General features: G+C 45.7%; 1 protein-coding gene across 1 annotated transcript in view; it reads right to left on the minus strand.

Annotated features, from left to right (window-relative positions):
• Positions 1–1,056: 1,056 nt before the first annotated feature.
• Positions 1,057–22,457, minus strand: part of NUP93 (nucleoporin 93) — a 106,411-nt gene continuing 85,010 nt past the window's right edge. The window contains exons 7-22 of the mRNA XM_055412714.2: positions 20,410–20,499; positions 18,759–18,898; positions 14,275–14,407; positions 12,787–12,944; positions 11,330–11,495; positions 10,856–10,949; positions 9,911–10,102; positions 9,151–9,277; positions 8,959–9,031; positions 8,683–8,727; positions 7,005–7,121; positions 5,902–6,020; positions 5,067–5,184; positions 4,541–4,624; positions 2,882–3,010; positions 1,057–1,267 (exon numbers count right to left, since the gene is read on the minus strand). Coding sequence (XP_055268689.2) covers positions 1,157–1,267; positions 2,882–3,010; positions 4,541–4,624; positions 5,067–5,184; positions 5,902–6,020; positions 7,005–7,121; positions 8,683–8,727; positions 8,959–9,031; positions 9,151–9,277; positions 9,911–10,102; positions 10,856–10,949; positions 11,330–11,495; positions 12,787–12,944; positions 14,275–14,407; positions 18,759–18,898; positions 20,410–20,499 — 1,896 coding nt within the window. The 3' untranslated portion in view covers positions 1,057–1,156. The remainder of the gene's footprint in view (positions 1,268–2,881; positions 3,011–4,540; positions 4,625–5,066; positions 5,185–5,901; positions 6,021–7,004; positions 7,122–8,682; positions 8,728–8,958; positions 9,032–9,150; positions 9,278–9,910; positions 10,103–10,855; positions 10,950–11,329; positions 11,496–12,786; positions 12,945–14,274; positions 14,408–18,758; positions 18,899–20,409; positions 20,500–22,457) is intronic.

The raw sequence follows: 22,457 nt of genomic DNA on the forward strand, positions 1-22,457 counted from the left end.
GGTGGAAGCAGTGACAGATTTCCTCTTCTTGGGCTCTAAAATCACTGCGGATGGTGACGAAAGTCATGAAATCAGAAGACGATTGCTTCTTGGCAGGAAAGCGATGACAAACCTAGACAGTGTGCTGAAAAGCAGAGACATTACTTTGCCAATAAAAGGCCATGTAGTCAAGGCTATGGTCTTCCCAGTGGTCACGTACAGTTGTGAGACATGGACCGTAAGGAAGGCAGAGTGCCAAAGAACTGATGCCTTTGAACTCTAGTGCTGGAGAAGACTCCTCAGAGTCCCTTGGACAGCAAGGAGATCAAACCAGTCAACTTAAAGGAAATCAACCTTGAATACTCGTTGAAAGGACTGATGCTGAAGCTGAAGCTCCAGTATTTTGGTCATCTGATATGAATAGCCAACTCACTGGAAAAGTCCCTGATGCTGGGAAAGATTGAGGCAGAAGAAGAAGAGGGTCAGAGGATGAGAAGGCTGGATGGCATCACCGATGCAACGGACATGAACTTGGGCAAACTCTGGGATACGGTGAGGGAGGCCTGGTATGCTGCAGTCCATAGGGTCACAAAGAGCCAGACATGACTGAGTGACTGAAAAACAACAACTTGGACCTCAAGGCACACCTTGGGGGAGGTAAGAGGGAGGAGGATGTGGAGTCCCTGGTATTTCACACAAAAACCTTAACTCACCCAAGGCTGAGACTGGCTCTCACATTCAAATAAAAATGTGAAAAGCTAACTGTGACCCTGCTGTAGGGAATGTTATATCTAAATAAAAGCAACTCCCAAAGGCTTCATTTCCTTGCTCATTTTGGGTCAATTTTTAATCATTTCAGGTCAACTTTAACCAACTCCTGGATGCCTATACAAGTCTGTAATTTTCTGGCCCAAGCACTAGTGAAGACAATTCTTCCCACACAAATAAAAATTTCAACAAAATTCCAGAGAGGGGAAAAAAAAGTGAAAATAAAATAATGTGAAAAAAAATACAAATCAAAGAAATTTATTGGTGTCGACAAAAATACATAATACAGAAAAATGAAACAAAACAGACACAACAGAAACAAAAACAGAAACCACTCCCCCCCGCCCACCCTGGAGGGCCCTGAGGTACTGACAGCAAGCAGCCCCAAGAGCCCCTCAGAACGTCACACTTAATTCATGAGGACCTCCATCTGCACCAGCCTCGCGTTGGTATCCCCAGATGTCCTGTAGGGTATCATCCCAGCAAAGGTGATCAGGGCTCGGGCTTGGCTGCGGAGTTGCTGAGAGAAAGGGGAAGAAGAGAAGGAACCCAGTTAAGTTTTGGGTCAGGGCACTGTCCTGGGAACCAGCACTCCATCCTTCCGTTTTCTTCCCTCGGTGGTGTAATGACAGATTCCCAGTTGGTGGATGACCATCTTGCCCTCCACTGTCACGTTCCTCCAGTATGGTGCAGAGTCAGCAAAGGTGGGCCGCTGGCCCCCAGTTCAAAGCCCTTCTACTTAGCAGTAGATGGATGGGTCTGCCAGGCAAGTCGCCCCATTTGAGCAGCCGCTGACCTGGCTCTGTGCTTCAGAGCTATACTTTTCCGAACCTCTCCCTCCCCTGACTGGTGAGGACCTGAGTTTCTAGGACCCCCATGAAGCACATGCGCTGCCTAAGTGCAGCCCATTCCAGGTCTTTCCACTCCTGCATCGTCCCCTTTCGTTCCTTTCACTCCTTTCATTTTTCTCTTCCTAATGGCAGTGAGTGGCCCTCTTTTCTCAGGCAACAATATTTATGAGATTCCTGGATTGCTCCAGGAGGGGAAAAGATTTTACCTCAGGTGTTTCCAATATTAGAAATAATAACCTTCACTCTGATTTCCAAGTGATAAATTACTGAATAAAGAAAAATGAAATCTCAGAGAACAGCTTCAGGTTGCCCATACTGAGCTGTACTGGATGCTTCCAGAAGAAAGGAAACCACAGCTAGGATACAAAGGGTGGCGGGGGTCGGGGTGGGTGGTCTACACATTTTCTGGACTAGGAACGAGACTTAAAAGGAAAATCCAAGGGTCACTTACTAGGCCTCTTAAGGACCATTCAAGAAGAAAGCCAAAAGGCAGGTGCCTTTTCCCCGATATGTGAAGTAAACTGGCAAGCCTAAGGTGGAGGTTTTGACAATGACAGGACCTGTGGGGGTCATAGCTGAGAGAGCCCACAGACATCCTTGGAGGCAGGAGACAGATTTTCAAGGCCCTAGTTTCTTGATTGCCAAAAGCAGGTATGGCTATTACACACCGTACTGACAGCCTCATCAAACTTTAAGTGGAAACGTTAAGGGAAAGGTAATTCTAAAATACCACCAGTTTTAATGTTTTAATGGGTCAAACACGTTTCCCTTTTTGTCAAATCAACTGTACAGCACATGCTGTTTGGGTCCAAGGGTTCTATCTGCCTGGACTACATGTGATCCAGGTAATGCTGGAGGCCCCTCAGGAGTGGAAGGGACACTGGCCTCGGTGTCAGACAGACCTGGCTTCCAGACACAGCAACTGTTGACCAAAAGTACGGTTTTCACTGAAGTGCTCAACTGAGACTCATAAAATGACTGTATATTTTAAAGTGGGCAGGAATTCTTATGGAATCAATAAAAACTAGTATTTTGATTGATTTTTTTTAAAGACCTGATATTCACTGACTTGGCACATCATTATTTTTTAGCTTGAGAAGAGGAGGAACCCTATTAATGTTCAATTTCTTCTGGAAGCCCCCTCAACATAAGCTTTACCCAGATGCCAGGTAGTAAAGAAACAAACACTTTAGGGTCATGAGTGGTGGTCTCATGAGGAGCAATCGAAGGCAAACCAGGAAGGTGGTTCTCAGCGATGGCTCTGGCCAACGCTGGGATCTTACAGAGTCACGGTCCTCGATGACTCGCTGAGGCCTGGATGCTGAGGATGGACTTGTCCCCTTGAGCCTCTTAAACTGTGTGAACAAGATGTTCATGGTGGCAAGAAGCACTTCTGAAAGGTTGTGCCTGATCTGCAGAGAGAGACACAAGAAAGTAAGAAGAACGAACTCAGCCCTGGGGCCAAAGATAGCCTACGGGGGGGACCGGTGCTCCAGGAAGGCCAGGTCGCACCACATCCCCACAGTTGCCAGCTGGCGCATGATACAGCCACTAAAAAGGAGCCGATGGTGCTGGGATGTCAACTGTGAAAGTAAAGCCCAGGCAACACTATTCAGAAGGTCAGATCAGTCATTCTTCTGCTCTTTTTAAAAATATTTATTTGGCTGCACTGGATCTTGGTTGCAGCACTTGAGGTCCCAGGACCCCTTGCATTGGGAGCATGGAGTCTCAGCCACTGGACCACCAAAGAAGTCTCCTCTGCTCCCTTCTTTATGCAGGGAAGTGAGCAGAGAGCATGCCAACTACGTCTGGCCAGCAGAGGGGTTAGCAGAGTCCACATCTGAACATCGGGAGGCAGGGACGCACATGCTGGCTCTTCAGTCCCCATCGCTGCCCACCGTCTCAGACCTACCAGACTGCCTCCCTGGGACCTGCACAGCCTGAGCAGAGTCCTCGGGAGTGTCTACGAGGACAGGCCCTGGTACCCCACTTCAGTCTATAAAACCACGGATGATGTAACCAGGGGTCACAAGAAACAGCAAAAGGAGGACTAGCTAGGGGCAGAATTGTAGTAGGTGTGAAGGGAAGGCTGGCAAGAGGTTTAAGACCTCTTAACTGTCTCTACCATGGGAGGCAGCCACCCCACATGCGGAAGCTGGCCTTCCTTCCTCCTCTAGAACGGACACATGCTTCCATAAAAGGAATGTGCCCACTGAGTAATGGGTTTAAATTGAAACACTGTTAGGAACATCCTGGGACCAGGCAGCTGGTTCAAGAGAAGAGTCTTACTCTAGCCACACACAGGAATAACCAGGGGAGTTCTGGGCTGCAGACTCAGATCAGAGAAACCAGAATTTCTGGGCCTTGGCATGACGATTTTTTTTAAAGGTCTTCGAGCAATTGCCCAGTTGAGTACCCTTGGGCTAGGCAGTTGGCAACATGCTAGAAACCCTGCAGAGAGAGGAGCTCTTGGGCTGATAACTGAGACCATGGTCACTGCACCTGCTTCTTGAGACAAAACTTCTCTGCTTCTTCAGAGAAGGGAAAGAAGGAAGTGAATCACAAGGTATGTTTCATGCACCGGAAGGAACTACTTAATGTAAGATCAGAGTTAAGCACTGACACACCCTCTAGAACAAGTAGATAACAAACAATTAAGCCAGATTTCATAGAATTAGTAAGAAACCTGTTTCTCCCAAGAATATGTCTGATCACTAGAGTGAGTATTTTCTGAGTTAGGAATTCAGACAATAATCTGATGGGAATATGTGTACTCACAGGAAAACCAGTCCAGGATTCCTGAAACTGGACTTGTCTTAGAAAATTCAGTCTGGATGGTGACTGTACTAGGACTCTTAAGAGTTATCGGCTGCATTAAAACAAAAGCTTTCAGTAGAAGTGCGGAAAAAAGAATTTTGTAATTCAGGAAGAGAAGGACTCACCTCATCACTGAAATTTCTGAAGGCAGCCACTCTCTCTTCCACACTTTCCTGATTCAGGGGCACCAGCTTCAAGCGATCAATTATCTGTTTAAAACAAAAGCCATCAGCCCCATATGATACAATCATCACAGTCATTCCATCTCTTCAAACACATGTCAGCATCTAACATGTTCATAGGTGGCTTCTTAGTACGAAATTCTACTCCCCTTGTTCAAAGGCTTTGATTCCAACTTGCTGACTGACTCAATTCCTATCCTCGTTTTCCAAGGCAGTTTTTACAAATCAGAGACTTCAAATTATTTTGAGAAATTCCTGTTTTTAGATTAAAGAAGAAAGGAAAAGAAAAAAAGGAAAAAAAGAGAACAGCACAGAAATCCCTTTTAAATTGCCAGGATCTTACTTGTCCTTTTTCACTTAACAGGCATACGGGTGACATTTCCTTTGTTTTAAATGAATCCCACAAAATGTTTTGATTTTTCAAGGGCATACATTAAGCAGTACTTCAAACACCCCTCCTGAAACTTACATCAAAGGCTCTGTCAATATGCCCACTGTGATACTCGTCAAAAAAGGTGATCAAGTCCAACAGAAGATAGAATGTGGAGTCCACAAATTTATTTGCACTGATTCCCTGAGCCCTATACCTGAAGGACAAAAAAGAAGGAAGGGAGGCAGGGGTATATTAGGAATTTCTGTGCAATCTGTAATTTGAGGACAACATCTAAAATATGTCAAAACCTCTTAGGCTTCCTAGATGAGGTGAACTAAGGAGTGGAAAATAGTGTCTCTTTTATAATGGTCGAGCATTTGATGGTGGATTTGACAGAGATCCACCTATAAACATTCTGTATGAAGCCCAGTTCTCCAGCTTTGGCCGCCATCTCAGCAAGCACCCTGACCCAGTTCTCAGGCAGATCTGGAGAGAGCACAAAAAGTAATGACTGCTGCCCAGACAGGTAGTCAAACTGGTTGGAGTACAACTCCACTCACTCATGGGGAGAGGGGAGATCCTGAAACACTGGCCACTATACCTCGAAGGATCCCCCATCTACCCATCCATCCATCACTAGTCTTGTTACCAAATCCCTTTGAGATGGCTGCTAATGGCGCAGAGATGAGTATAATGCCTAGAATTAAACTGCAGGATTAGAATGCTGAGATATTTTTATATCCCCTTCTTTTTGGCAAAAATGTGTACCAAGTGACAGCTGGTAATGATGGTTAATAAGAACTCTCGAAACTGTCAGTGCCGGTGGGACGGTGGAGCCCCTCTTAGGGCCTGTGTGATGTTACAGTGAAGCTGAAGACACACCTGGGTGGGGGCTGGGAGCCCAGGACCCCGGGAGCTGCTTCAGCCTTACCGTTCCGCGATGGAGAGGGCCATGTTCTTCAGCCGCTCCTTGTTGGACTGTGGTGCGCTGATCTGGGGCACGATGGGGCTAAGCAGTTTGTTCATCAGCTCCAGCACCTTGTCAGCATTCTGTTTAGTTTGTTAAAATTAAAGAAGGAATTCATTAAAAATAATCAAGAAGAAGAAAAAAACTAAATCACCAAGACAAAGAAGGAACTTTCTGTTCTGGATCTTGACCTAGGTGATGATGACACAGACATATACCTGTGGAAAATCCATCAAGCTGTTATGTATACTAAGTATCTACACCTTTTTCTGTTTTTTCACTAGACCTCAGTCTCAATAAAGGACTTCCCTGATGGCTCAGCAGTAAAGAATCTGCCTGCAATGCAAGAGACCTGAGTTCAATCTCTGGGTGGGGAAGATCCCTTGGAGATGGAAATGGCAAGCCACTCCAGTATTCTGGCCTAGAGAACTTCATGGACAGAGGAGCCTAGTGGGCTACATTTCATGGGGTCACAAAGAGTCGGACATGACTGAACAACTAACACTTTCCCTTTACTTTCAGTCTCAATATTTTTAAATTAAAAAAATGAATTATAATCTTCTTTTGCCCACTTCTCTGAGGTGATAAAAGGAGAGAATGCAATCTTCTCCAGGCTATAGTTACTAGTATTTCCCAAATGTTCTAATGCAGAACTCCTAACTCCAGGGCTCTCAGCTCGCCTTGGCTGTGGTTTTGTTCCCAAACATCCATCCATCCCCAGTGGGTCTGCGGCTGCTTGGAGGATGAGCACCAGGCACTTTCACCAGCAGCTTTACCGTCCAAGCATGATGGAGGTTTATTCTGCTGCCAAGTAAGACTACAGTTCAATGCCCGCAGGACAGCCTTTCAATAACCGTGTTCTCGTCTGGCCAGAAACACCTTATGGGCAGAAATAATTCTGTAAAATGGGAATTTCACCCTGACTGGATCATTAACTGCCTAAGCATTAGGAGATAATGCCTCAGCAGACAGAGGGGTACAATAACAGCACCGTTGAAATGGCTGTGCTTTTAATGCAGCAAGGCTGACATCTATTAGGTGCAGAGGCAAGAAAAGGACACATTTACCTTGGCAAGGTCGTAAAGCTTTGCAGCTTCTTCAAATAGTCCTTTATTTTCTGCCACGGAAGCAACTTTGTTGATAATAGGCTTTGTGTCACTGGTAAACTTATCTATGACTCCAGGCTGACAAGACAAATTATTGAAGGGAGGAAGAGAGAAACAAAGGGACAAAGCTGTCATTTTAAACACAGAGAAGGAATTGGGGATCTGAAAACTAACTGAAAATGCTTGCTCTGGGCAATGCATATATTTTCATCAGCCAGACTCTGGCTTTCCTGAAGATATAAGGACCTATTAAACATATGCAAAGGACCAAGATGAGCAACCATGAAGAGGCAGACTCCCAGGCAGCACAGAGGAGTCAGCAGTAAGACTCCATGTTTTCTCATTTTGCAAAATGACCTAGCGAGTACGTGAAATCATCAATGATGTTAATTTTGCAGATGACCCTAATGGGGGCAAAAAAAATCAGGAGGCTCAGAGAAAATATCTGAAAGATTTTGGATCTGCTTTATAAGACAGACAGCAAAAGAAACCCACTCCCGAACACAGCAAGTGGTGCTAGGATACCAAAAACAACAACAAAAAAATCTGCATCATCACTCAACAGCAACCAAATGGTCAAGAGAGTATGAGACAGGCCTTAGGTAACACAAAGAGAGAGGACACACTCCGTGACGTCTGATTGGCTGCCTGATTCTTCATCAGCCCTGGACCAAGTTGGGCGACCGACCTTCTCTGCCACACTGACAGCACAGGAGGTCAGTGAAAAGCATGGGTTCTGGGGTCAAAAAAGGACTGGGTTCCAATTCCAGCTCACTTTCTTACTAGCTGTGTGACCTTGAAGACAAAAATTAACCTCTCTCGTCTCTACTTGCTCCCTTGAAAAACAGATAATAGTTCTGACTGTGGGGTTCTTGTGACCATTAGGTGAGAACATATTCATCGAGCATTCAGCACAGGGCCTGGCAGTTGTCACTGCTCCATAAGCATGGTCATCATCACATCATCACCAGCTCTGTCACTGGTCTTCCTGAGCTGGATGGTGTAAGCAGTGTGAGCTCATTTCAAGATTTATGGGTCTAAACCCCCCATTTTTGTAAGCAGGGAAAGTGAGTCCCTGAGAGAGGCACAAGGAGCCCCGAGGCGGGTCAGGATGAGCCTCCACACCAGGGCCCCTGCCCGTCCACACAGCCCAGGGATGATGGATCTCCGGGAACTGCTGAGGCTCATGGGAGCAGCTGCATCGCTGGGGTCAGTGCAGAGTTCTAAGCTCTTGAAAACTACCTTTGGAGAGAGGTCAAGTGCATTTCTAATTTCCCATCTGGGGAGAGTAGGCGTAGTAATCAATTTCTTTCTTGCATATTTTCTGAGCCAAGAATGGCAGAAATGGAGCCTTCTCAGATGAAAAAATGGCAGGTGTAAACAGATGAGTGTTCTGAACATAATTTAAAAAGCTATCTCACCACAGATTTACATATTTCAAGGAGAAATGTAAATGTGTCTAACATCAAGGTCATCACTTGGGACCTGTGATTTTCATTCTTTGTTTTTTAACACTAAGCAACTTCATTCAGATCTGTATCTTTAGTACCTTGCATCCTAAAACCTAACTGTATTATTCTGGACAACTGTAAATCCCCACCTGCAAACTAACACATCTCCAGGGGTGTCTTTAACCCACCTTTCTGCTTCCATCATTCTCCAGTTTCCCAAGAATCATATCGAACTGCAGAGACAAAAAATGTTTACCCAGTTTACTGGACGAGGATATACACATAATCCATAATTCTTCGGAGATGAGAGAGGACTCGGGGAGGTGGAAGAAGTCTCGAGGACACTGAGACTGAATCAACATTTTCAGAAACCAAAGAAAACACTAAAGCTCCCTGCTTTCCCCCAACCCACACTGAGGCGATCAGCATGAGAACCTGTATACTGGAAAGGTTAGGAGATATACCTCTCGACTTTCTATCACCAGCTCGCTCACACAGCGCAGAAACATGTTTTCTCCTTGACTATCCTTCTCGTCCCTAGGAGGAGACAAAAGCACACTGGTTTCTGAAGATGCGACTTTAAGGTCTCTAATCATCATTCTCATAACGGCAGAAACCAAAATCAGCTGAAGTAAATGGTCAAAAGCCAGTCTTACCTAAGGAAGTAAAAGTACTGGAGGGCCTCCCTCGGGTCCGTGGACTCAAACTTCCGCGTGTAAAGCATGAGCAGCCGCACAAAGTTCAGCCTCCGCATGCAGGGAGGGTCACCAGGCTCATGGCTGACTGCACCAGGCAGGGGAGGACAGAACTGGTCACAACCACACAACCAGGAACTATGTGAACCAAGCCCAAAGACCCAGTGGCACCTACTCCTGCAGCCCAGCCAACGTCTGGCAGTGCGAGCTCAGCCCAGTCCCTTCACCACCATCCTCGAGTTCGACCCAAGCACAAAGCGGAGAAATGGCATTTTGCAGTGAACCACTAGTATGCTGGTCTCTGAGTGAAAAGGTGGCAACAACCAACCATTACAAAATGTGCTCCGGGAGGGGCGGGGGGTCTGCTGCGCTACTCAGGAAACTGCAGGCACTCAGGCACACGTCTTCTCTCCCTCCTGACTACCACTCCATGCCAGCAGGTATACCTGATGGCTGGTTGGACCTCCCAGTGTCTCCAATTAGAGCCCCAATGGGAACCAGTCTCACTAGATTGTGTATTGAACTCCCCAGGGACTCTGAGTGGAGAAGGGAGAGGCAAGACCCCCTCACATTGATCATCCCAGAGGCCCAACTGTCTACAACACTCTAAAAACGATTGGCTCTGTTTGCCTGGATCCTTGTCGGTTGCAGTTCTGCGTCTACTGTCACCTAACGGAGGATGTGTTATGTTGTGGAGGTGTGAGGGCCAGCAAATACTCACGGAGCTGAGCACTCTGTCCTGAGGATTTTAAAAGCAGCTTCAGCTCAAAGAGCACCAGCGCCACGTGGACGGCGTGGCAGCGCAGCCGCTCCATACGGAAGAGAAAGGCAATGGCGGCTTCAAACTGCGCCGTCAGGAACAACACTTGGAAGTAGAGGAAGGGCTGCTGGTTCACCGTGAAGTGGGACTCGCCTGAGGGAGAGGAGGGATAGCTGACTCAGAAGAAGTGAGTTGAAGGAGCAGCTGACCGGCAGCCCTTAAAGGATGGGATGAAAGCACCAGCCTGAGCCGGAATGGACTTGGGCTCTGGACACAGTGGATGCCACTCCAGCTTTGCCCTGCTTCCACAGCCTCCTGACCTCCCAACACAACTGCAGAGTGGGGAGCCCGTGTTATAAAACCTGGACTACTTGCATTAGGTGGGAAAGAAACAGAGAGTAGGACCTTAAAACAGAATGCAAAAGGGTCTGTTCATCTCCTGTGTGCTGATGAGTCACTCAATAAGGAGGAATGATTTCTAAGCTGCAATTCCCTCAGATTCACAGCATTTAACATTGCTGACTACCAATAGGAACTTCTTTTCTTCCCAGAATTTTTAAACAGTGAGAGAAGGAAAGAGAAACTATTTCTCTCTGTATTCAGATGCAGTCATTCGAGATCTCTGAGGGAGCAGCAGGCAAGTCCTCTTATGTCTCTCTGAGCCAGTGTCTACCAGAGCTGTTCAAAGAACTGTCAGTGACTATGTATGCCACATCCACTACTTAAGGCCATGGGCACGGCCTCCCCTCGAAACTGAAATAACTGTTTTGTTGTGCTGTGTTTTGAAGGTTCACGGGGTTTTGAAGGAGAGACAGAGTTCAGAGATGAAGGATTTTCCCAGAAAGAATCTAACCAGTGACCTTAGGTGGAGAGAGACAGAAGGCATTTATGTTCAGGGGATCTTACCATAGTCTTCCAATAGCTGTTTCTGGAACTGAAAGAGAGTGAGCCTGTCCTGTGGGGAGCTGGTGCCATCGTCATCAAAACACACCTGGTTCAACTAAACCCCCAAGAGAAACACAGGCATTGGTACCAATGGCAACCCACTCCAGTATTCTTGCCTGGGAAATCCCATGGACGGAAGAGCCTAGTGGGCTACAGTCCACAGGGTTGCAAAGAGTCGGATATGACTGAATGACTTCACTTTCACCTTCTGAGCCAGGAGCAAACTTAGAGCTGTCTGAGTTCAAGGCTCAAGGCTATGCTAATGGCTGTGTTACGGGTTGGGAATAGTGCACAATAAAAACTGGGCCAGGAGCCAGAAAAACCACTAGTGCAGTCACCTTACTGGCATCATACATTAAGCAGTAAAAATCTGTGTGAAGAGTGTAAGCAGGGGGAAGGGGCAAACGCCCTGCTGGGCAAGGGGAGCACGCCTGCCTTCAGCCACAGGTAGTCCTCAGTTTTGTCGGCCACCTCGCTCTGGTTGTCCGTGACGTCGCATCTGCCGATGATACAGTATACAGCCCGTTTGTAGGGGTCTGTGTTGTTCCTGAGGGCCCTGCGGTAATGCAGTCGGAGCTTGTTCTCCGTAACTGGGGACAATCTGAAGACACAAGGGAACAGACACAGGCTGAAGATCCTCAAGGGCACCTGAAAGCACCCAGGGTCCAACCACACAACAAAGTTATGACACCTCCCTCCATGGAGGGGAACAGACACCGTCCCACCCAAATCCCCAGGGACCATCACTTTAACCTGACTTGCAGCTCCCAGGACCTGTGTCTGCCTGCTGGTTTCCTCCAGTAGTGGCCTTCAGGGCAGAAGGTCTGGGGAACTGACTCCCCAGCCCCCCCACTCCCAGTAGCCTCCAAACAGAGATGAACAAGACTAAGTCAGTCCTTTAACTGCCTCAGCCCCCTCTGGCCTCTCCACTCCCTTAACCCTGTGATATCACCTCCCAAATAAACTCCCTGCACTCAAATCCTTGCCTCAGGGCCTCCTGGTGAACCTAGGACATGGTCCCTACTTTACACTCTGATATGAGCAAGACAGGACTTATGGTTTACCACACTCTCTGGACATGGACATCGCCAAAAAAGTAATCCTGGTTTTCCACACGTATAACTGGGGTAACTACCACTATTTCTTCTATATACATGCACGCATATTTAAATTAGGTTTGAATGTGAATTTAAGTCTATGCTAAAGCTGAAACTCCAATACTTTGGCCACCTCATGCGTCAAGCTGACTCACTGGAAAAGACTCTGATGCTGGGAGGGATTGGGGGCGGGAGGAGAAGGGGACGACAGAGAATGAGATGGCTGGATGGCATCACCGACTTGATGGACATGAGTTTGAGTGAACTCCGGGAGTTGGTGATGGACAGGGAGGCCTGGCGTGCTGTGATTTATGGGGTCGCAAAGAGTCGGACACGACTGAGCGACTGAACTGAACTGAACATTAACAAAAACCAAAGAAAAACTAATGCTGTGCAGTTCCTTAATGTAAGAGGAAAAAACAAAAAACAACTTGGTGAAGTAATTCAATGGTTATATCTCAAGTTTGCGAATTTCTAATTCTGGCCTTAGAGCTAAGAAGTGCATGACAACATATTTTCATCTGGATCAACCAGAAAAGCACTAAGAGTGAACAAGTGAAGCGTAATACAATAATTTCATTTTATGAAGCATTTCTGATGTGCCTAGGACTTTATAAGTCTAGACATTAGCGTCGGAATGGGGCTCTTGAATTCTTCATGCTTTCCAAAGTTCATTTATCTCCCAAGCAGAAACTTATTTGGAGCCATGTGCAAGGAAAAGAGAGCAACGCCAGGGTGGACCACCCTGTTGATCCTGCGTGGCTTCTTCTGGACTCGGCACCTCGTTCACTGTACCTTCTGTCCTTGCTGTTCATGTACTCCTGGAACCAAGTTTTGAACTCTCCCAGTTGGTGCTGGGCTCGGTTGACCACCTGTGAAGCGGCAAGCAGGTCTCCGCAGCGCATGCAGTAATAAATTAACGCCCACACAGGATGGCCTTCCACCTCTCCATCCTAAAAAAGGAAAGGCGCTCAAGTAGACAGGCAAACTAAAGCTAACTGATGGCTTTGGATGTGCTGGTCCTCAGCTAAGCCTCTTCTAGTATTAAGTCACTCAATCTCACAACTCCACTAGATAGGGACCCTGAATGGCTTCCTCCTCTTTGTTTTACAAACCAGGAAACTGAGGCATGGGGCTGTTAAATAATTTTTTCATGGCAGGCTAGTAAGAGCCAGTCTAGCCTAGAGCCTTTCCTCTACAGCACCATGTGTTCCACATGACTCAAAGCCAGATGGTGGGTTCTTCATGGAACCCCAGGATTCATAGTGAAGGGATGACATGTTCTTCTGTGATGATTTACAGACATGCACTCTTGCCACCCCAACAAGTAAGGGCTAAAGACATTCACTTACCAATAAGAGACTATCATCATATTAAGAGTTTCACTGTGCTTGGCACTGGGGATCTAGGAAAGCAGGTCTGATCCTATCCTCTGAGCAACAGAGCATCTCTCCTAAAAGTGGCTGTGTCCCCAGACTGTGCAGCAGCCCTGTGGTTATTCCTCCCACGCTCCTCCCCGACTCCTCCAGAAACATGGACCTCAGACTTCCCTTCTTGGCCCCTCCACCCTTCCCTCAGCAGGACTCCTTCTCAAACTCAGACCTGATCGTGTCACTTCCTCACTTAAAGCCCTATGCGCTGTCTGCACCTTCAGAGCTTAGCCAAGGGCTCCCTCAGGTAGCCCCGCCCGGACACACACCCAACAGGCCAAGCGCTCTATCCTGCCTGGAGCTTTAGCTCTCACTGCTCCCTCCTCCTCAAAAACCCCACCCGAGGCTGCTGGCTGGCGAGCCCTACTCTTCAAGCACTATGTGGGCCTCACTTCCTGCAGGAAGCCAGCCTCCTGTGTATTCCCCCACCCTTGGTACAAAGATCTGGTTCAGCACTCTGCACACAGCATGTATCTGACTGTGAGCTGAGAAGAAAGGCACTTTCTAGGAACCATATCTAACTCTGTTCTTCCAGCTATTTGAGCCAACAATCTCAGAAGTCATCCCTGACTCTGCGGCTCATACCCATAGCCAAATTCTTCCACAGTCCTATTGGGTCCACTTTCAAAACATGTCCAGAAACCAATGACACCATCCCCCTGCATCCTCCTCCTCCATCACCATCCCCTGGACTCCTGAGCCACCAGCCTTTCCAGGTCTCCTAGGTTCTCTTCCCGCCCCCTCTGGTCTCTTCTTCATATAGCAGTTTCCACACATAACCTCATTTCAGCTGAAAATGCCTATCTGAGAGACTGATCTGGAGGAGTAACTGATCACATAAAGCAGCTAGTACCTGAAGTCCAGGCAAGGGAGCTGGAAGTTTAATATTCAGGAAACTTCGAACCAACTGGTAAGTCCCTGGTACTCCGCCCAGCTGGGCCTGATGCAAGTTTCCAAAGACAGTCACAAGGGTGTAATTCTTATAACTGGAAAAAATTTGAAGGCACAAAAAAGGGAGGGGGGTTTGAAAACACATATTACATGTATCTGTGTCCATACCCACAACATTAGACTGTGAACTCCACATGGCAGGGCCTGGACTTCAACTGAACACAGAAGAGGAAACAGAAGTGCATGCTTAATGAAGCAAGCTACATTATTGATTCGATGGGCAGTGGATCTCTGTGAAGACTTCTTATCACTGTCAATACTCAAAAGAATCCCTGGAGCCACATAATTGTGGATTTCAAATGCAGAAAGGGCTGCTGTGCAGAAAAATAAGTGCTCCGCCTGACAGCCTCATGCTCTAGTGGGATCTTCTCAAACGTTTTATTTTGAAAAATTTTAAACCTACAAAAAATTAAAGAATAGTTTGATGAGTGCTCATACGCTCTTTACTTCCATTTGTCAATTGTTAATATCTACATGCATGCTCTTCTCTCTCTCACACATACATTTTATCTGAACCATTTGAAAATGTTATAGAAATACAGAAATCAGGGGCCACCTCATCTGTAAATATTTTACCATGTACCTCCTAATTAGGACATTCTCCTACCTAACCTCAACACTATCATGATATCAAGAAATTTAACATTAATGTTCTATTACTGTCTAAAATATAACATATATTCACATTTCTTAATAACGTCATTTATAGTTTTTTTTAAAATCCAGGAGCCAATCCAGGGAATGCATGAAATTTAGTTGTCATGCCACTTCCATTTCCCTTAATCTAGGATAATTCTACTACTTTTTTTTCATGACACTGCCCTTTTGAGAAGACTCTGAGCTAGCTACCTGGTATAATGTCCCACAAGCTGAACAGTTTCTCATGACTTGGTCCAGGTTCAGCTTTTCTGCTGATGCTGGTACTGCCACAGTGAGGCAGGTAATACTATTTTGCCCCATTCTTGGTAACATTTAATTGTTTAACATCACTTGGTTAAAGGTGTGGTCCACCAGATTTCACTGCTGAAGCACCTTCTTTCCCCTCTGAAATTAGAAAGTACTTTGCGGGGTACCACTTGGAGGTCATGTGAATATTCTGTTCACCAATAATCTTTCACCCCATTGTTTCCACTGATGGTCTCTGCTGAGCCCACTGTTACAATGGTGTCTGCAAACGATTTTCTATCATTCCCTCTTTATTTGCTAGCATGCTTAAAATTGTTTATAACGTTTTAAATTGTTTTCGTATTAGGATTAAATGGTTAGAGTTACAGATACTCAAAAATGGGGTTAATATAATGAAAAACTTTCAGGTGCTTCATATGCACTAAAATGTTCAACATCAGATTAAGTATAATAGCAGACTGAGAGAGAGACACACACACACACACCTCTCAGAGAAAAACATCTAAATGTCAGTTACAGAAAACAGACTCATCGGAAATTGAAGTAGTTTTAAAAAATGATACTGACAAAAAATTTTACAAGCAAACTATATAAAACCATATATTGTACACATTGGGATCATAAGCTGTGGGAAAGATAAATATCAAACAAAATATTCTATGTCCCAAAAAGGCAGTGGGGGGTGGGTGTGGAGGTGGTGGTAAGGAAATACAACAAGGTACCATGAGCCCCTACATGTGAGAGAGGGGACTGCTTTTTCCAGGTCCTCTTTTTGGCATCTTTCAAATTTTCTATAATAATCATGTAGTATTATGATGAGAAATAAATCACTGAGGATGCTGATTGCAGCCATGAAATTAAAAGATGCTTACTCCTTGGAAGGAAAGTTATGACCAACCTAGATAGCATATTAAAAAGCAGAGACATTACTTTGCCAACAAAGGTCCGTCTAGTCAAGGCTATGGTTTTTCCCGTGGTCATGTATGGATGTGAGTGTTGGACTGTGAAGAAAGCTGATCGCCGAAGAATTGATGCTTCTGAACTGTGGTATTGGAGAAGACTCCTGAGAGTCCCTTGGACTGCAAGGAGATCCAACCAGTCCATTCTAAAGGAGATCAGTCCTGAGTGTTCATTGGAAGGACTGATGCTAATGCTGAAACTCCAATACTTTGGCCACCTCATGCGAAGAGTTGACTCACTGGAAAAGACTCTGATGCCGGGAGGGATTGGGGGCAGGAGGAAAAGGGGATGACAGAGGATGAGATGGCTGGATGGCATCACCGACTCGATGGACGTGAGTCTGAGTGAACTCCGGGAGTTGGTGATGGATAGGGAGGCCTGGCGTGTTGTGATTCATGGGGTCGCAAAAAGTCAGACACGACTGAGCGACTGAACTGAACAAATACGAGTTCTCTATCACTAGGAGTATTTAAAAGCAGAGGTTGGAAAAGAGATTAGAGAAGAGCCCTGTAGCAACTGGGACAAACAATGCCCATTATGGTCTCTTCCAACTTGAATGAAGATAACCCACATGCTAGAAAGGGCCTAAATTCTTAAAATTCCTTGAGAAACAGCCTAAGTTCCTTGAGAGCTAAGAAATGCTACCTTGCTTCAAATTTGAAATACTCGAAAAATAATTTGGGACCAGGCCTGCTTTGCCATCTGGTGTATTACATCACTTGAAATACTGTATGTTGGGACTTCCCTGGTGGTCCAGTGGTTAAGACTTCGCCTTCCAATGAAGGGGGTACAGGATCAATCCCTGGTTGGGCAGCTAAGGCCCCACATGCTTCAAGGCCAAAAAACCAAAACATAAAACAGAAGCAATGCTGTAACAAATTCAATAAAGTCGTTTAAAATGGTCCACATCAAAAAAATCTTAAAAAAATGAAACACTGTATGTTATCCTCTCAGTGGATTAGTACCAGCAAAAATATTTTTAAGTGAGTACAGTTATCTGAAATATTCCCTTTATCAAAAGGGACAACAAATCCTTAAAAAAGATGCCAAGAGAGAGATGCTGTTAGAAAAAGAAAATAAGCATATAATAGCTGTGTACAGGAAACTCCCGAATAGCTCCAAGCGCTGCTAAAGGAATTAATGGAACAAGATCATTCTAAAAAAACTAAATGAAAGAAAAATAAAAGAACTGGGACGGCTTACATATATAAAATCCCAAACTGTAACCTGGTACCTCTGGTGAAGTCAAGCACCAACAGTGAGAATTAGGCTTACCGAAGAAAAAGCAGTCATATACTTATATCCTAAAAAAACAAAAACAAAACAAAAAACACCCTAATATTTTTTATACACTGAGAAATTTTTTGACTCATATTTTGCTAACTTGTAGCAAATAAATACCACTATATAAATTAAGTTTTTCACGGCTGAAGACTTAATAAAACTTCTATTATAAAAATTGAGTGAAAACCTGATATAATACTTTATGAACTTTTTGTGCCTGTGCCAGAAAAAATGAAAGACTATTTGGAGTTTCAGATTTTTCTTAACAAAAGAATGGAGGCTAGTGAGTTTAATATATCTGATGGTGTCCATCTTGTGTAACTATTAAATAATTAATTTAGTATTTGGTATAAAAACCTGTTCTCTCTCTGCCGTACCAAGTCTTTAATTACCCTGACTTTCTAATGGAGTATTATTTTGTTGACAGAGGGTGACCACACAACAAGGCCACTGGCAGCTGCATGGGTGCAGAGGCAAAGAGCTGCAATTGAGCAAGTGTATTCAGCTGGGCTTTCTCTTCTCCAGCCAACAGAAAGAGGTCCAGCCCTGTCTCTGAGATAAAGAGGGTCTGCTGTACACTCATGATAATACCTGCTGGTCAATTCAGAGCTAGGAGGAGTGTCCACAAGGCGTGGATGAATGGCACGGGCCCCAACAACTAGGGGGACGACAGTCAAGGCACAAGGGCACAGCTGCAAACCCTTCTGTGACAAACTCCAATTAGTGAGGAGGTGGCAAAAACCTAGGTACACATCAGAGGCATTAGCAGCTAGGAAGGATCTGAACCCACAGGATTAACCAAGCAGAGCCAGAAAGAAAACAAAAGGCTCAAGGGGCCTTCCTAGGGTTTGGAGGTGGTAAAATGCTGGGTGGGAAAATTAAAATGTTGAGAGAAAATCAAGAGCCTGAGGAGTAATGGTTGAACCCCGCAAGGGCCAAGGATCCTGACCCAAGGCACTATGCCCTAAAAACCCTGTCTCTGTACTGAGGGACGCAGGGTGGAGAAAGACAGAGAGATGCCTAACAGGGCTCAGAGCTCCCACGTGGTTTTACATCTGTGCAGAGACAGTTCCTGTAGAGAAGTGCTCCTAAAAACAGCGCAACATCTCTCAGACTTGCTCAATCTTGTTTAAATCACACCAGCTCCAGAGCACTTAGCTTGAGGACCACTTCAAACAGGGGAATGGCTGCCTTCAGGGGATTTTAAAGGCGGCCTCTGTGCTGCCGCCACCTCACCTCTGCTCCAGGTACCCCAAGGCCTGCCTGACAAACTCCATGCGCACTTCCACACTGTTGCGGCTCTTCAGGGCGTCAGTCGCTGGCACCAACAACACATCTGTCATTTGTTTCACCATGGCCCACATGTCGGAGATGTTCTGCACAGAAACAACACTGCATGTGACAATGCTGTGGGGCTGGGCAAGCAGCCTGGTTCTTCATGGTGCTCTGACGTGGAGGGGGCTGAGGTTAACATCCTGTCTGTAGCCCTCAGGCTCAAGCCCAGCATAGATGTGCCTCAGCCTGGCCAGTAGCCAGACTCTCATCTTCCTGTGAGCAGCCCCCGTTCTGAGTTGGTTTTCAGATCAATTACTAATCCAGGTCTGACATAACCACCTACATAACTGAGACCACATAAAAGTAACAAGAACACTGAATCTCAGTGGGCTATCCCTTAAGAGAGAGTGAACACATTTATAATCGTTGAGAGCTCTAGGATTTAAACTCAAATAGCTGCATGTCAGTCCTTACAAGGTCATTTGAGTTTTTTAGGACTTACAATAAGAGTTTAACCTAAATGATACAGGCTTTGTCCTCACAGAGGCTCTCCAGGGGTCCCTGCTCTTACCCTATTTTGTCAGCGGCATGGCCTCACAGTTTCCTGCCTACTCACTCCCCTCAAAAGGCAGCTCCAGTGCAGCCTACTAGAAGAGGCACGGGTGTGCTTGCCTGTGTGTAACCACCACACAGCTGGACTCTCACGTCCCAGAACCCTCCTGGTTGTAAACTTCGCCTTAAAAGTGTGTTCCCTGAACCCTTTGCAATGTTATAAAGTTAAGAAACTCTGGAAGGCAGCAGCAATTGGAGAAAAACCAGGTATATACTTTTTCCAAAGGAAAAGAGAAAATCCCGTTTTCATTGTTTCCTGCAAAAATTAAAAAACTGTGGAAAATCCATCTAAATGTGACTCTATCTAGGTGCTGAGAGAGTAGATAAATTCTCACTTTCTTCTTTATATTGGTTTTATAATCTTACACTTTATTATTGGAAAAAAAAAAAGTTGGCTGCCCTGTGAAGGAAAAATGTGTTCAAGTGCTTGCTTCCGTTACAGACTTCTTTTCTTTTCCTGTTCTTCCTGGCCACCTACCAATCTATCCATCCCCTTTTTTGATTTTTACTTTTTCCCTGCAGTGGGAGAAACTGGGCCAAGGCTAAGAATTGAGGGGCAGGAGTGAATAGGGGGAGTCAGAGAGAAACAAAACCAGCAGCACATGAAAAATGCTTGTAAAGACCCCACCTGAGTCGAGTTCAAGAGGCTCACGGTACGAAAACCACATCACCTTTACAATTCACATCTCATGAAAGAGCCCTGTCTGTCTTAGCAGGGAAACTGACAGGGTGGAGCTGGAGCCTGACAGGACTTCAAAGCAAACACAGCTTGGCTGGGCCTTTTGAAGATGCATTAAAGATACATATATTTTTATATATATATAGCATCACCATTAAAAAAAAAAACAACCTCAAAATTACTTAAAACTCTGAAGAACAGTTAACTTCATCTTCCAAGGCACAGAATTTCTCTCGGGCACACTTCTGCCAAATCAGCAAGCCGCTAATCCCATCAGACACCCGACCCCACGTGTCTCCCCAGGCCGGCTCTGGGCGCTACCTTATCATCCAGCTCTGCGACAGAAGCACAGAGGTCCAAGAGGTTAGGCTGCAGGTGTCCGTTTACGATCTTCTCGTTATAGATATAAATCTGAAAGGAAGAGCAGAGTAAATGGCACAAACTCCACTTTCACCTCTCCTTTTCAGAACCCCTTGAAGGGGGTTCTGAAATCAACTTCTGCCCAGTGGTCAGAAGCTTTGGCCAACCTTTCCTTCCTCACAGTGGCTGAACTATCCACACCGCCTAGAGGGCAAGGCCTCTGGCTAGCTGCTCAGTCCTGTGTCCGAGCTTCGGGTAGCGGCATGAACACACACCAGAGCTAACTGCTTCCCCAGCCTTCCTAACCTGGGGAGTGGGAGCAGGGTGGCCCTGGGGGAGGACACCATGTGCAGTTCTGTGCTGCTCTGCCCAGCAGACCCTTGGTCCCAGAGAGCAAGGACCAAAGTGGAAGACAGGACAGTGGAAGGTCTCCAGCTGCTGTTTCCTAGGAATCTGAGCAGAGTCTGGTCACCTTTCTGACAAAAGGACAGAATGGGCCCAGTCCGGGGCTGTGCACCGAGTAAGGACCGTCAGGCTGCAGCCCTCCACACGTGTTATTAGAGTACTTCAGCCCGTTTGCAGAACCCATTTCTCTCATCAAGAATCCCAGCTCCTTAGTAAAATTTTCTCAAGAAAAAGGAACTATGTGATGTTTAAGGAACGGAAAAGCCAATATTACTCTGAACTTTGTTTCTAAAGAACCAACACAGTGATGGTGAAACTAGTAAGTTCTACTCTTTGCATTCTGAAATCCTTGCTCTGCTGAGAACTGAACGAGGTAGTGATTTCAGACAAAACAGGGCCCTGTTGAACCTTACTGCCCTCTGCTCTCAATGGGGGGGGCAGCACGTAGCCTCCAGGAGCATTATAAAGACAAGGTGGTGTTTATTCACTCAACGAGCATTTCTGAGGGGCCTTCCCTTGGGTACTGTGTTCAGCATGGGATATAAAGGCTCTCTCTCCATTGGAGGGGACAGCCATGTTAACAAACATGACATTACGGTGTCCTGAGTACTAGAAAACCTTAGTCTTATAAAGCTTTAGTCTTCACAGACACAGAAGACCCATGGTTTCTCTCCTCAGAAGCTTGTAATTTCATTAGGCCTGAATTCTGGAGATGTCTGTGACCATGATAGTCAGTCATACAATCAAAGTGAAATTAAAAAAAAAAAGTAGATGGAGTGTGGGAGATCTGAAATTGGAGAATAAATATTAGTAAAACATGAGGGAGCTGGAAGAAGGTGGACTTGTGTGTGCAAAGCTGACACAACTTGCATAGTGCTTTGAGGGAAGAGTATGTTGGTGCCACTGTGGCCCTCAGCATTACCCACTTCCCTTCTTCCACCGAGTCTGGGGTGGGGTGGGGTGGGTGGAGGGTCACAGTGGCACCAACATATTCTCCCCTCAGAGCACTGTGGAAGTTGGTCACAATCGAACAGATATTCCTTGGTGACTTCTGGTGCAGGAAGATTTAAAGGGGGTGGAAGCCCACCACCTCCAATTCAAGAAACAAGACTGTTTTTCCTTCTTGATACTTTGTGCAGGAAAGCAGCAAATTAGAATAAAGTACACAAGGCTGGCACAGCTTTACTCAAAAGCCAGTTCCAGGTATGTACTCTCTTGAGGGCAGTTTTGTGTAGTTTTTATACTATCGCATGGTCATGATACACAGCCAGAACCACAGCACCCCAAATACTATGAGCTTCTCCAGGACAGTAATATCCAGTAATGGTGGGTACACTACGCTTACCCAGGCAGAAAAATATTTAGAACATTTCTTTCTACAACAAGGGAGGGAGCCGGGTTTCTCATAATACCATTTGCCAACCAGGTGATCAGTTAATATAAACTCCATTTGCTCAGCAGTGCAATTACTCAGAGCTTTACTGTACATGGACTATTGCCAAATGCAAATTGAGATGCCTTGGTCAGTGTGTGAGGCAGATTTCAATTTCCCGAAATCAAACCTGAGTCATTCTATTACCCAATTTGACAGACTCCTCCAGGGA

This window comes from Moschus berezovskii, chromosome 22 (assembly GCF_049115385.1).
Source record: "Moschus berezovskii isolate FMDL1 chromosome 22, NW_MosBer_1.0, whole genome shotgun sequence".
NCBI lineage: Eukaryota > Metazoa > Chordata > Mammalia > Artiodactyla > Moschidae > Moschus > Moschus berezovskii.